Source organism: Aquarana catesbeiana, linkage group LG04 (assembly GCF_042186555.1).
Source record: "Aquarana catesbeiana isolate 2022-GZ linkage group LG04, ASM4218655v1, whole genome shotgun sequence".
Taxonomy (NCBI): domain Eukaryota; kingdom Metazoa; phylum Chordata; class Amphibia; order Anura; family Ranidae; genus Aquarana; species Aquarana catesbeiana.
The window spans coordinates 537,955,519-537,968,179 of record NC_133327.1 but is presented as its reverse complement, the minus strand read 5'-3'; the positions used below and the strand labels follow the sequence as shown (position 1 = coordinate 537,968,179).

General features: G+C 43.1%; 1 protein-coding gene across 1 annotated transcript in view; it reads right to left on the bottom strand.

Annotated features, from left to right (window-relative positions):
• The window catches only part of ACAT2 (acetyl-CoA acetyltransferase 2), a 57,960-nt gene that overhangs the window by 22,218 nt on the left and 23,081 nt on the right, over positions 1 to 12,661 (bottom strand). The window contains exons 4-7 of the mRNA XM_073627862.1: positions 11,223 to 11,340; positions 5,941 to 6,084; positions 3,393 to 3,515; positions 1,456 to 1,610 (exon numbers count right to left, since the gene is read on the bottom strand). Coding sequence (XP_073483963.1) covers positions 1,456 to 1,610; positions 3,393 to 3,515; positions 5,941 to 6,084; positions 11,223 to 11,340 — 540 coding nt within the window. The remainder of the gene's footprint in view (positions 1 to 1,455; positions 1,611 to 3,392; positions 3,516 to 5,940; positions 6,085 to 11,222; positions 11,341 to 12,661) is intronic.

Genomic DNA, 12,661 nt, shown 5'->3' with positions numbered 1-12,661 from the left:
AACAATAGTTTTAGCAAAAAACAATGTCACCATAATATTTCCTGTACTGGAAATGCCTGTTTACACACCTTTACATGCCCAGCGCTCCTGTGTCCCTTGGTGTGACAGACTTCTGTCTTCAGCATATGAACTGAGAGCGTCAGTGTTAAGCTTCAGGTGAAAACCTGATTAGGCGTCCTCAGCGTCTTCCGCCCTAGTGTATGCATGTGCTCCACATGGACGTGACGTCCTGCACACGGCGCCGCCAATCTGTGAGATACGCCACTTTGCAATACGCGCCCCCCCTCCTTGTTTTAAAAATAACACTAGTCCGCGCGTGTGGACAGCATTTAGGGAGGGGAGGAGGCGGCGCCGGCCATGATGAACGCCAGACTTTTAGAGTCTGCAATGCTATACAGAGGCTGAATGCCTGTCCAGGCTCAACAAGGGCAAGTCTGACAATACAAACAGTGGAAGCTGTTACCGCACCTCTCCAGGAGGGGAGGGGGAGGGGAATTTATGTCAGCAGTGTTTGTTTGGCTCCCAGTTTTAAAGGAAGACTTCACTTTATACAAAAAAATGCAAATGGCTGTTTTTGTATGTTCATAAACTACTGCTGTACCCTCTTTAGATCCCTCAGAAGAGGAACACCGTCTGTTCAATTAAGGACCCCCCTCTGGCTGCTGGGACCACACCTGCTGCTATAGCTGGACACAGAGCTGCTGAAAAAGGCATCGTACAAGGTAAGTGTAATATAATCACTCTAGAGGAGACATTTTTAAAAGGCATACAGAATATATATATATATATATATATATATATATTTTGAGAAAAAGCATAGGTGGACTTTTTACAGTTTCTACGGGTCCCTTTTAATAGGGGTTCCACTCCTTTGGACCTGTATAGCACCCCTCAGGACAACTTTAGGTAATGTAGCAAGACCAAAAAGAGTCCTGGTTCCTAGGGTCCAGCCCTTAAAGAGAAGTGTTACAGGCAAAACCTTGTTCTTCTTATGCGAGGCCCGGGTACCATCCTGTGGCCGCAGTGGCGTGGATGGATCTGGTTGTGGAGGTTTTTTAAACCCAGCATGGATCCCTCCTGGAGCTCCTCAGAGCACATGTTCACTCGTGACCAACACCTTAGACACTGGCGAAAAAACTGATGTGGTCCTCGAAGGAGGAGGGGTTATATAGGGAGTGAACTTCCTTGATTGGGTATACCAGTGTCAACACCTGAAGGTGGCCCATAACCCATTAAGTAATTACTTAAGGCTCGGTGTCCCTTGATGTACGATAAAGAAAATTGTTTTGCCTATAGTTCTACTTTAAGTAATGGTCTTGATTTGATTGCGTTAGCAAAATTTTGTTGAGTAATGACATTAAAAGTACTTACAGCAAAGAACACTGATGACATGACAGAACAGTATTTTTAATCTTTAAGATCAACTTATTGTAATTCATCTGTGTGAATACTTACAGCTTTTTTGATGGCTGGGATTGGTCCAACTCCCATAACTGATGGATCCAAACCAGCCTGAGCTGTGCATACAATCTGTGCCAAAGGTGAGAGCTGTCTGCGATGTGCTTCAGACTTCCGCATGAGAATCACTGCTGCCGCTCCATCATTAATGCCTGAGAAGAAGACATTAATAGTGCTGCATCAGAGCCAACAATGTCATCCGAATGATTCACATCAAGTTGCAAATGTTTTTTTTAGACAAATCGAGCTAAAGTGCTCTCTCCCCCTTTAACACCTTTACTAAAATGTAAATGAAAGATCTGTATGCTTACCTATTTTTAGTCCACTCTGGCCAAGTCATGTGATCTGCTCTCCTGTGTCAGCCAGCGTCAGAATTCTGCCAAAAACTCCAACTAGCCAAAATCTCCAACCATGTCACTTCCGGTGACTCTGCAGCAGCAATAATTCGAGATTTCGACGAGTTGCCTATTTTCACAGAACATCGGCAGCGTATACAGTATGGTACACGACGAGTTGGTGGTTTTGACAGCGGGTGAGGAAAAAAGTTGCTGCAGCCTTGGAGGCAACCATGTTGTTGGTTAGTATCAGGCGGACTAACAATGTTCACTCATTATATGGTGTACCGTACTGTATATCTGCCGCTGTTCTGTGAAAACAGCCAACTTGTCGAAATCTCCAATTATTGGTGCTGCAGAGTCACCGGAAGGGACGTGGTTGGAGATCTTGGCGAGTTAGAGTTTTCAGCAGAATACCGGCTTTAAGGGAGAGGAGGAACCACTGACAACTGATGGGTCATAGCAAGCCTATGGGTGACATCACCGCTCAGGCATTCTAGCTGTTGTTGAGCACTCTGTCCTGTAGCCAGGCATTGGCTTACACGGGAGATCATGTGACCGGACTAAAGCAACCTGAAAATAGGTAAGTACACAGATCTTTCTGTATAGGTGTTAGGAGGAGTTAGGGAGCAGTTTTAAGAGTAGTTCGATATATCCCAGACTTCTACTTTAAATAGGGGTTTTACTATAACAACTTAATGTAAAATATCTGCCATTCTGATTATCTCTTAAACAGATTTGTGTTCACAAATAACATAGAAAAGTGATGGCAGAAGAAAGCCTGAGTAGTCCATCGAATCTGCTTTTTTTTTTTTTTTTTGATATACATGTTTTGTTTTTTTTTTGGTTAACTTTTTTGTCTAAGTATAGATCTATGTTCACTACCTCTGCTGGAAGTTTATTCCAAGCATCAACCAACCTTTTAGTATAATAGTGCTTCCTAAGATTCGTTTTTAACCCTAGTGCTGCCAGGTGGACGTGCTAACCACTTAGCCACTGTGCTGCCTAACAACATTTAGGTGCCTGTATCACCCCTTCCCTAAAAAGAATAATTAATTAAAGGAAAATTTCCTCCCCACTTAGGACTGTATGGTAAGATCTAAGGGATGGGACAGAGATACCCACACATGGTTTGGTACAATTAACATTTTGAAATTATTACCGTATTCTCCCTAACCTCTTGTACTTGTTGCAAACCCTTCCAATCCATATTCCAAGCCCCTTCACCTGAGATCAATGACAAGTAGATTCCTAAAATTCCTCTTGGCCCATAAGATACCACGATATGCAGCACAAATTTACTGAAACAGAGGGGGTCTTGGTTTCCCATTTATTTCTTGAAAATATGGGTGCATTTAATTTATTTCCCCTAAAAGATGAGCTTATCCTTTAAGTACATAGGTTTAATGCCAGTGAAAAATGGAAACTTTCTGTAAGATCATAACAGCACAAACTAATGTTTTTAACTTCACACATGCCACTAAGAAATCTTATTGTTGCTTACAGTAGTCAGTAATGCTAGAGAAGCCCCTCTCTCTTCTAACATACAGAAAAAGTATATAATTTGCACTCCACTGATAAGAAGGGCAGTTCACCAACCTGAGGCATTGGCAGGGGTTACTGTTCCAGTCCCATCCTTGAGGAAATAAGGTTTTAATTTTGCCATTGCCGCTAAACTGCTGCCATGTCTAGGAAATTCATCGGCTTTCACTACAACTGGACCTGATAAAAAAGTGAAATAAATCTTACACAACAGACAATATGCCAATAAACTAGAAATTAGACAGCTATAATGCTGTGAAAAAGTATTTGCCCCCTTTCTGATTTTTTACACGTCAATGACTCAGATTATCAAACAAATTTTATTATTACACTAAGATAACCCGAGTAAATACAAAATGCAGTTTTTAAATGATGGTTTAATTTATTACGGCAAAAAAGCTGTCCAAATCTGCTTGGCTTTATATGAAAAAGCAATTGACCCCTGAACCTAATAACTGGTTATGCCACCCTTGGCGACAACATCTGCAATCAAGCATTTGCGATAACTGGCAATGAGTCTTTCACTCTTTCACTCTCTGAGGCCCACTCTTTGCAGAATTGTTTCAATTCAGCCACATTGAGGGTTTTCCAGCATAAACGGCCTGTGTAAGGTCATGATACAGCATCTCAATTGGATTTAAAGCAGAGTTGCACCAAAAGCGGAACTTACGCTCATTTGTTTCCTCCCCCCATCCGGTGCCACATTTGGCAGGATACCTGTCTTTGTATCTTGTTGACAGGTATCCTGATCCCACTTCCAGGAGCCACAGCCATGGATATTGACATCACCGCAAGGCTCCGTCCTCCTCTCCATGTCGCCAGGCCAGTAGGAGAGAGGAACAAAGCCTCACGCATGCACAGTAGGGTTCCTGGCGTGAAGCCGTAAGGATGCACTGCCATGTACCCTTACCCGCAATGGCAGCGGCAGCACCCGACAGCTGATGCAAACATTAGCTGCAGTGCCGACATCGCTGGACTCCAGGACAGGTAAGTGTCTGATTATTAAAAGCCAGCAGCTGCAGTATGTGTAGCTGCTGGCTTTTAATTTTTGCAGTGGTGGGCGGACTGCTTTGTTTGAACCATTTGGAGGTGGACTTGCTGTTGTGTTTCGGATCATTGTGCTGCTGCATAAGCCAAGTGCACTTGAGCTTGAAGTCACAAACTGATGGCCGGACATTCTCCTTTAGGATTTTCTGGTAGACCTCAGAATTCATGGTTCCATCAATTGTGGTAAGTCGTTCAGGTCCTGAAGCTGCAAAGCAGCCCCAGACCATCATGTTACCACCACCATGTCTGACTGTTGGTATGATGTACTTGTTATGAAATGCTGTATTAGTTTTATGACAGATGTAACGAGATGCACACCTTCCAAAAAGTAAATTTTTGTCTCATCAGTCCACAGCATATTTGCCTAAAAGTCTTGGGGATAATCAAAATGTTGTTTGGTAAATGTGAGATGAGCCTTTATGTTCTTTTTGGTCACCAGTGGCTTTGGCCTTGGAACTCTCCCATGGATGCCATTTTTGCCCAGTCTCTTTCTTATTGTTGAATCATGAACGCTGATCTTACCTGAGGCAAGTGAGGCCTGCAGTTCTTTAGATGTTGTTCTGGGATCTTTTATGACCTCCTGGATAAGTCATCGTCATGCTCTTGGAGTCATTTTTGTAGGCCGACCACTCTTGGGAAGGTTCACCACTGTTCCAAGTTATCTCCATTTGTGGATAATGGCTCTCCCCGTGATTCACTGGAGTTCCAAAGCCTTAGAAATGGCTTTGAAACCCTTCCTAGACCGATACATGTACATTACTTTGTTTCTAATCTGTTCTTGAATTTTTTTTAGATTGTGGCATGATATGTGGCTTTTTGTGACCTGTTATCGTGCTTCACTTCGTCAGACAGCTTCTATTTATGTGATTTCTTGATTCAACAGGTCTGGCAGTAATCAGGCCTGGGTGTGGCAAGTGAAATCTAACTCAGCTTTCCAAAAAATTGCAGTCAATCACAGTTCATTCATGATTCAGCATTGAAGGAGGCAATTACTTTTTCACAAAGAGCCAGGCAGGTTTGAACAGCTTTTTCCCTTAATAAATGAAATAATAATTTAAAAACTGCATCTGCATTAGTTTTATGATCTGAATCATTTAAGTGTGAGAAATATACAAAAAATCAGGAAGGGGGCAAATACTTTTTCACAGCACTGTATATTATCAATACTGCAATCAGGAGATGTACATCAAGAGAATGTTCTTATAAACAGGGTAACAGCGGCAGCTGGTGCTCCACCGTTGCTCCAGCCCACACCCCGCTTCCTGATTACCCGGGAGGAGAATCAGTGTGACAATAGCGAATATTCATTCAATATTCATTCTCTCAGGCAAGGTAAAAAAATGTCCAGGATTTAGAACCATGTTGTAACATTCTGTATGTCTGTGCGCATACGTAAAGTAAATCTGTCCCTAACATGCACTATAAATAAAAAGTGGCAGATCCGAAACGGCAAATAAGACCATTTTGGTAATTTTTCATAGGAGTTGCATGCAATATTTTAAACAAAGGAACATAAATACATACTATAGTTAACTAAAACAAAAATAATTGTATAAACCTTTCCTGGAAGGCACTTCAACGAATACAATTTCTTTGTCAAAATGGCCAGCTTTTTGTGCAGCCTCAGTCCTGTTCTGTGATTGAACTGCTAACTGGTCCTGCTCCTCTCTGGATATTTTCCATTGTTTGGCCACATTTTCAGCTAGGAAAGAAACAAGACAAGATACAGTTTATATTTGAGGGAATACACAAGATATCACAGTAACATAAAGATAACTATCAATACATTTTTTAAAAATGCACTTTCAGTTCACAGCGTTCAACAAATGTTCCTGCAACCAGGCTATTGGTCCAGCCATTCAGACCTGATCGCTCCAGCTTAGAAGTTCATAGAAGCAAGACCAGTGTTGGAAGAAAGGAAGACTGTAAAAGGAGTAATGACATAGACCAGTGGTCTTCAAACTGTGGCCCTTTGCTTGCCTTATCGGGCCCTTGAGGTACTATTCCTCCCACTGATACGAGACACTATTCTGCCAACCAACAACAATGGGGCACCATTTCTACCACTGACACCGACAATGGGGCTCTATTCATCTGAATGATACCAACAATGGGGCACTATTCTTCTGTTGGTTGGGTATTTTGCAGTGTTGGCCCTAGAATAAGGAAGGAATGGTGGGGGAGTGCTAGAGAAGTAAGCATACAGTAGTTTAGGAAAGGCAGAGATTGGCACAATCACTGTCACTTTGCTCCTAATGGGCAAGGTGATAGTGTCTCCGTAAGCCACCAATAGACATGAGGTGAAAATAACAGTGGCCAGCCAGATTGTGCGAAATCTATTGTCTATTGTTGCTGTGCCTATCCAAAACACAGCATATCATCAAAGGCAGCAACTGATATCAGGCCAGTTAGCCTCACCAGCTCCCATCCACATGCAAAAAGAAAAAACGCTCATCAGGACCAAACTATCAAGTCTGTATGCCCATTGGATGATTGTGATGCTTGAGGATTGTGGGTGGACCTCAAAACTATAAGTAGTACTAGATCACAGTAGAGCAGGAGGAAATGGAATGCTTTTCTCAACAGCTTTTCTGTAGAACAGTGGTCTTCAAACTCAGGCCCTGGGGCCAGATGTGGCCCTTTGCTTTCTTTTATACAGCCCTTGGGGGAACTATTCTTCCCACTGATAAGAGACACTATTTTGCCAACTGACACCAACAATAGGGCACCATTTCTCCCAATGATACCATTGATGGAGCACTGTTCCTCCCCCCTAAAACCAATGAAGTTTACTCCCACTGATTCTAGGAAAATTTCCACTCCGTTGGCCACAGTCCGGCCCCCTAAAGTCTAAAGGACAATAAACTGGCCCTTTGTTTAAAAAGTTTGGAGACCCTTGGCATAAACCATGCCATACATAAGTAAGTAACAATAGACAGAAGGGAACATGTACGTAGAATGCAGAGGCTGGACTATAGGAGGAAAGGTACACTGCATTCAATTTACATAATTCCCATAATGCAATGGAAGCTTTCAATGCTCCATCAAAGCATGAGCACACCCGAAATTACATTTATCCAAACTTTTGACTGTATTCCTTCTATTGTATGTAAGCGTAAAGAGATTCTTCAGTCTCTTTAAAAACAAGTTAAAACAGCAGCTACAAATACTGTAGCTGCTGACTTTTAATAAAAAGAATCTTACCTGTCCAGGAATCCGGCACTGTACTCATTCACACCGGTTCTTTGGCGCTCTTCAGGTCCCCGGTGCTGGTATGTTTACCATGAGAAGCTGGCTGTGATTCCTTGCAGCTTCACAAAAATCTCCCCGCTGCGCATGTGTGAGCTGTACTGCGAATGGTCCTACAGCCTTCTGGGACCTGTGACAAGCCCAGGAGGGAGGGTTGGGGCAAACTTCAGCTGGGATCGCCTGGGCCAGTGGTCATCAACCCTGTCCTCAGGGCCCACTAACAGGCCAGGTTTGCAAGATAACTGAAATACATCACAGGTGATATCATTTGCTGCTTAGTGATTGCAGTATTCTAGTCTGCATCTCCCCAAGGTAATACATAAAACTTGGCCTGTTAGTGGGCCCTGAGGACAGGGTTGATGACCACTGGCCTAGGAGATTCCCGTGGAAATGGAAGTGTGTACCTGGCAGAAATAGGTAACTGCAACCCCCACACCCCGCCCCCTATAACCCCTCCCATACAGAAAGTTTTTTAGTTATGTAACAAGCAATGAACCCCCCCAAAAAAAAGAGATGCGAGACCTCTGTGTCCCGTGATGTACTGCAAAAAATAGAATTTTTCCTACAGCTTACCTGTAAAATCCTTTTCTTGGAGCACATCACGGGACACAGAGTAGTCATTACTATCTGGGTTATACGCCACCTACTGGTGGACACTGGTAAATCAATCAAACAAGAAGTCCTCCCCTATATAGCCCCTCCTACATAGGAAGTACCTCAGTTTTGTAGCAAGCAATAAACTTCCCAGACAAGAGGGGAGGGATCTCTGTGTCCCGTGGTGTACTCCAAGAAAAGGATTTTACAGGCAAGCTGTAAGAAAAATACTATTTTCTTTATCGTACATCACGGGACACAGAGCAGTAATTACTATCTGGGGCGTCCCCAAGCAATGCCCTTGAGGGAAGGGAGACACCATCATAGAAACTGCCACTATTTCGGTTTGTAATACGCTGAAACCAAAGGCAGTCTCCTCCATGTTCTTGACATCCACCTGGTAAAAACCCTGTGGATGTATAAACTTAAAGACCACATAGGGATCTTGCACACCTGGACCACTGACACCTGATGGCAGATGGCGCCCAAGATACTCCCACGCATCTGGCAGAGAATCTCTCCCCAGAAAAAAAAAAAAAATGGGAATTTTCCCTTTAAAACCATAGGCATCATTGATAAACTGGCAGATCCACTGCTAAACATTTGACCTGGATGCCGTCTGCCCTTCCTGGGCTCTTCTGGCTGCACAAATCAGGATTCCTGACCTGTGCCGACAACTCAAGTAGACCCTGAGCGTCTGAACTACCTTTAGAGTAGGTAGTGATCTTTCTCCTACCGACTGTGGATTCACTGATTCAAGTGAAAACTAGAAACCACTCTAGGCAATAGAGATGGATGAGGACGCAACATAACCTTATGATGTAACACCAAGAACGGCTCCTTGCATGAAAGAGCAAGCTCTGACACTCCACTTAGTGAAGTCATATCAACCAAAGAAGCCATCTTCCGAGATAAGGAACTAACAGCTTTTACAGGGCATTTTGCTTTTCGGCAAAAAAGTAAAATTTTGGTCTCATTTGACCAGAGCACCTTTTTCCACATGTTTACTGTGTTTCCCACATGGCTTCTCACAAACTGGAAATGGGACTTCTTATGGCTTTCTTTTAACAATGGCTTTCTTCTTGCCACTCTTCTATAAAGGCCAGATTTGTGGAGTGCATGACTAATGGTTGTCTTGTGGACAGATTCTTCTACCTGAGCTGTGGATCTCTGCAGCTCCTCCAGAGTTACTATGGGCCTTTTGGCTGCTTCTCTGATTAATGCTCTCTTGGCCGGCCTGTCAGTTTAGGTGGACGGCCATGTCTTGGCAGGTTTGCAATTGTGCCATACTCTTTCCATTTTTGGATGATGGATTGAACAGTGTTTCGTGAGATGTTCAAAGCTTGGGATATTTTTTTATAACCTAACCCTGCTTTAAACTTCTTCACAACTTTATCCCTGACCGACCTGTCTCGTGTGTTCCTTGGCCTTCATGATGCTGTTTGTTCACTAAGGTTCTCTAACAAACCTCTAAGAGCTTCACAGAACAGCGGAATTTATACTGAGATTAAATTACACACAGGTGGACTCTATTTACTAATTAGGTGACTTTTGAAGGCAATCAGTTCCACTAGATTTTAGTTAGGGGTATCAGAGTAAAGGGAGCTGAATACAAATGCACACTGCACTTTTCAGATATTTATTTGTAAAATATTTTGAAAACATTTATCGTTTTCTTTCTATCATCTAACTTTGTGTTGGTCTATCACATAAAATACATTGTTTTTGGTTGTAACATGACAAAATGTGGAAAATTTCAAGGGGTATGAATACTTTTTCAAGGCACTGTATAGTATCTACAAGTGAAGGTATATACTGGAATTTTTTATTTTAATACTAGTAATGGTGGTGATCAGCAAACTATAGTGAGACTGTGATAGTGCAGTGGGAAATCAGACACTAACTGACGCGGGAGGGGGGGGGGGGACTGGCTGACACTAATACAGTGCTAATAATAAACACAGTCACTGTACTAATGGCATTGGCTGAGAGGGGGTTAACATTTAGGGGCAATCAAGGGGTTAAATGTGTGCCTAACAATGTTTACCATGTGCTGTCTTTACTAAGCAATGTGCTGAATTTTACTCCCTGCTTCGCAGGGAGAAAAAAAACAACTCATCGCTGCTGTCTGTAGAGAGCCCTGTGTTGTTCATGAACACAGGGCTCTCCTCTGTCATTTGCTCAGCCGATAAACAGGTTCCAGCTATGAATCATTGGCCATGACCCGCTGATCGACTTGCACTTTAGCGAATGACAGCACAGCCGGGGAAGCGGGCGCATGCCCCCCAACCGGAAATACAAAATCATGTACGCAGCAGAGCCGTCCTGCTACAGTTTAAGTGCAGTGGGCTGTCCTGAAGCAGTTAATCTGGGAGGGGGGTGTTGGATATACTTGCAGTTTTAGATACACTAACAAACTAAAGCCAGACCCCAGCTCACACTTTCTAAATCAGTACAGCAAACAATGTTTCTCCCTTTAGAATACAGGTTTTACATAAAATAAAAGCTGTTTGTTGTAAGCACCCGTCAGTGACAAATGGTTTGTCTCATTCCTGTAAACGAATACATCCGGAAGAGAGCTTGTTCTTTTGAAAAACAGACTTACTGGCCAGATCACCACATGAAGGTAAAAGGAAAGAAAGCCTAAAAAAAGAAAACTAATGCAGTCACCATATCTCAACTAATGGTAAGCTGCAATATAATAAATGTTTGCTTTAGGGTTTAATACTACTTTAATTTTTGTTGTGTCTGCCTACAGTTTAGCTTTAACATATATACATGACATATGCCTGTGAAACCGCATACACAATGTGTGTTGTCATACATTTTATCGCAGCATTCTGCAGGGCAACTCTGGGCTGTGTTGCAGTGTGAATGGGACACACAGAAAACAATTGTTGTGTCCTTGAGGTGACAGGTGTTTTACAATGTTGTAAAATGCCTCTCACCGCACTGTGTGTGAATCAGCCCTAAAAGTTTAGTCTGCAATCATCTTACCAGTTATTCCCATGTGGTACTTGTAAAAGGCATCATTCAGACCGTCACAAAGTATGCTGTCTTGTAATGGGACATCCCCAGCTTTCACACCTGCTCGCATCTGGACCAAATGAGGAGACTGAAAAAGAATTATTTAGTTAATATGCGTGTATATATTACAGTAGGGATCCATATCCTGTATAATTTCAAATAGAAACACATTTCCGGTTTCCTGTCCGTGGCAATGGAAGGTTTTTGTATACATTAGCTTTACACCCACAGTGAGCATGCTCCATCTCCCTGCCTGCTCTCCTACTCAGAGTTCCACTCGCCTCTCTCTGCTTTCTTTAAAGCGGAGGTCCAGCTGAAAAAAAAAAAAAAAAAAAAAAAAAAAACTGTAGCTGCTGACTTTTAATAAGCACACCTACCTGTCCAGGTTGCCCGCGATGTCGGCCACCCAAGGCCGATCCGTCCATCAGATCGGGTCCTGGTGCCGCCATTCGAGCTAAGGGAAACAGGCAGTGGAGCCTTGTGGCTCCACTGCCTGTTTCCTACTGCGCATGCGCGAATTGGGCGGCGCTTTGTGAATGGCCAGCTGTGTTCTGGGACACACACAGTTCCCAGAACATAGTGCGCTCCATTCCCCAGAAGACAACGCAAGGAGGAGAAGAATGAAGATCACCGCGGAGTAGGAAGTGGCAGATTAGGACGATCTGCCTAGCAACAGCCATTTCTGGTAAGTAAAACATTTTTTTTTTTTATTTCAGATTTTTAGGAGCATTTTTATGTATTTTTTTTTTTTTTTTAGGGTGGACGTCCACTTTAAATAAGAATGAATAGTCCTAGTACACATTTAGCTGTGTATTCTCAAGTTTCATGTGCTGCCTACCTCTCTGCTCTGTCCTTCATCAATGTTGTACTAGCTGTAACCCCTGCTCTATTTTGCAATGTTACATCCAACATACTGAAACGCACATGTTGGGAGATTTCCTTGTTGTTGGTATCCGACCACTGGGGTCTAGGAAATTATGATGGCCTGGTTGGCACACAAGTGCAATGTGCTCAAGATAATCAAGATTGCTTTGCAAAGATGTCTGTTCAATCCCAACTAATTAAAAGGAAAGGGCGGGAAAGTGATAATAACAAAACAGTGATACTCACCTAGCTGGCTGTAGTAGTGATCCGATGCTGCTGTTGTTCCTCGCTGCCTCTACACTGACAACCAAGCGATCAAAGACCGCTGATTGTTCCGTTATCGGCTCCACTCTAAGCACAGACTGTTGACTGTCAGTCACCAGCTCTCTGCTCTGCCCCTCCAGCGCTCACTGGAGCACTGGACTGTGGAGAGGGCAGGAGGGAGGGCTCTCATCTATGCACTGAAAGGTTGATCCAGCTGCCAATCAGGTGCCTGGATGGATACCCTGCATTACAGTCGATATCCCTGCAGAGCTTGGACTGGC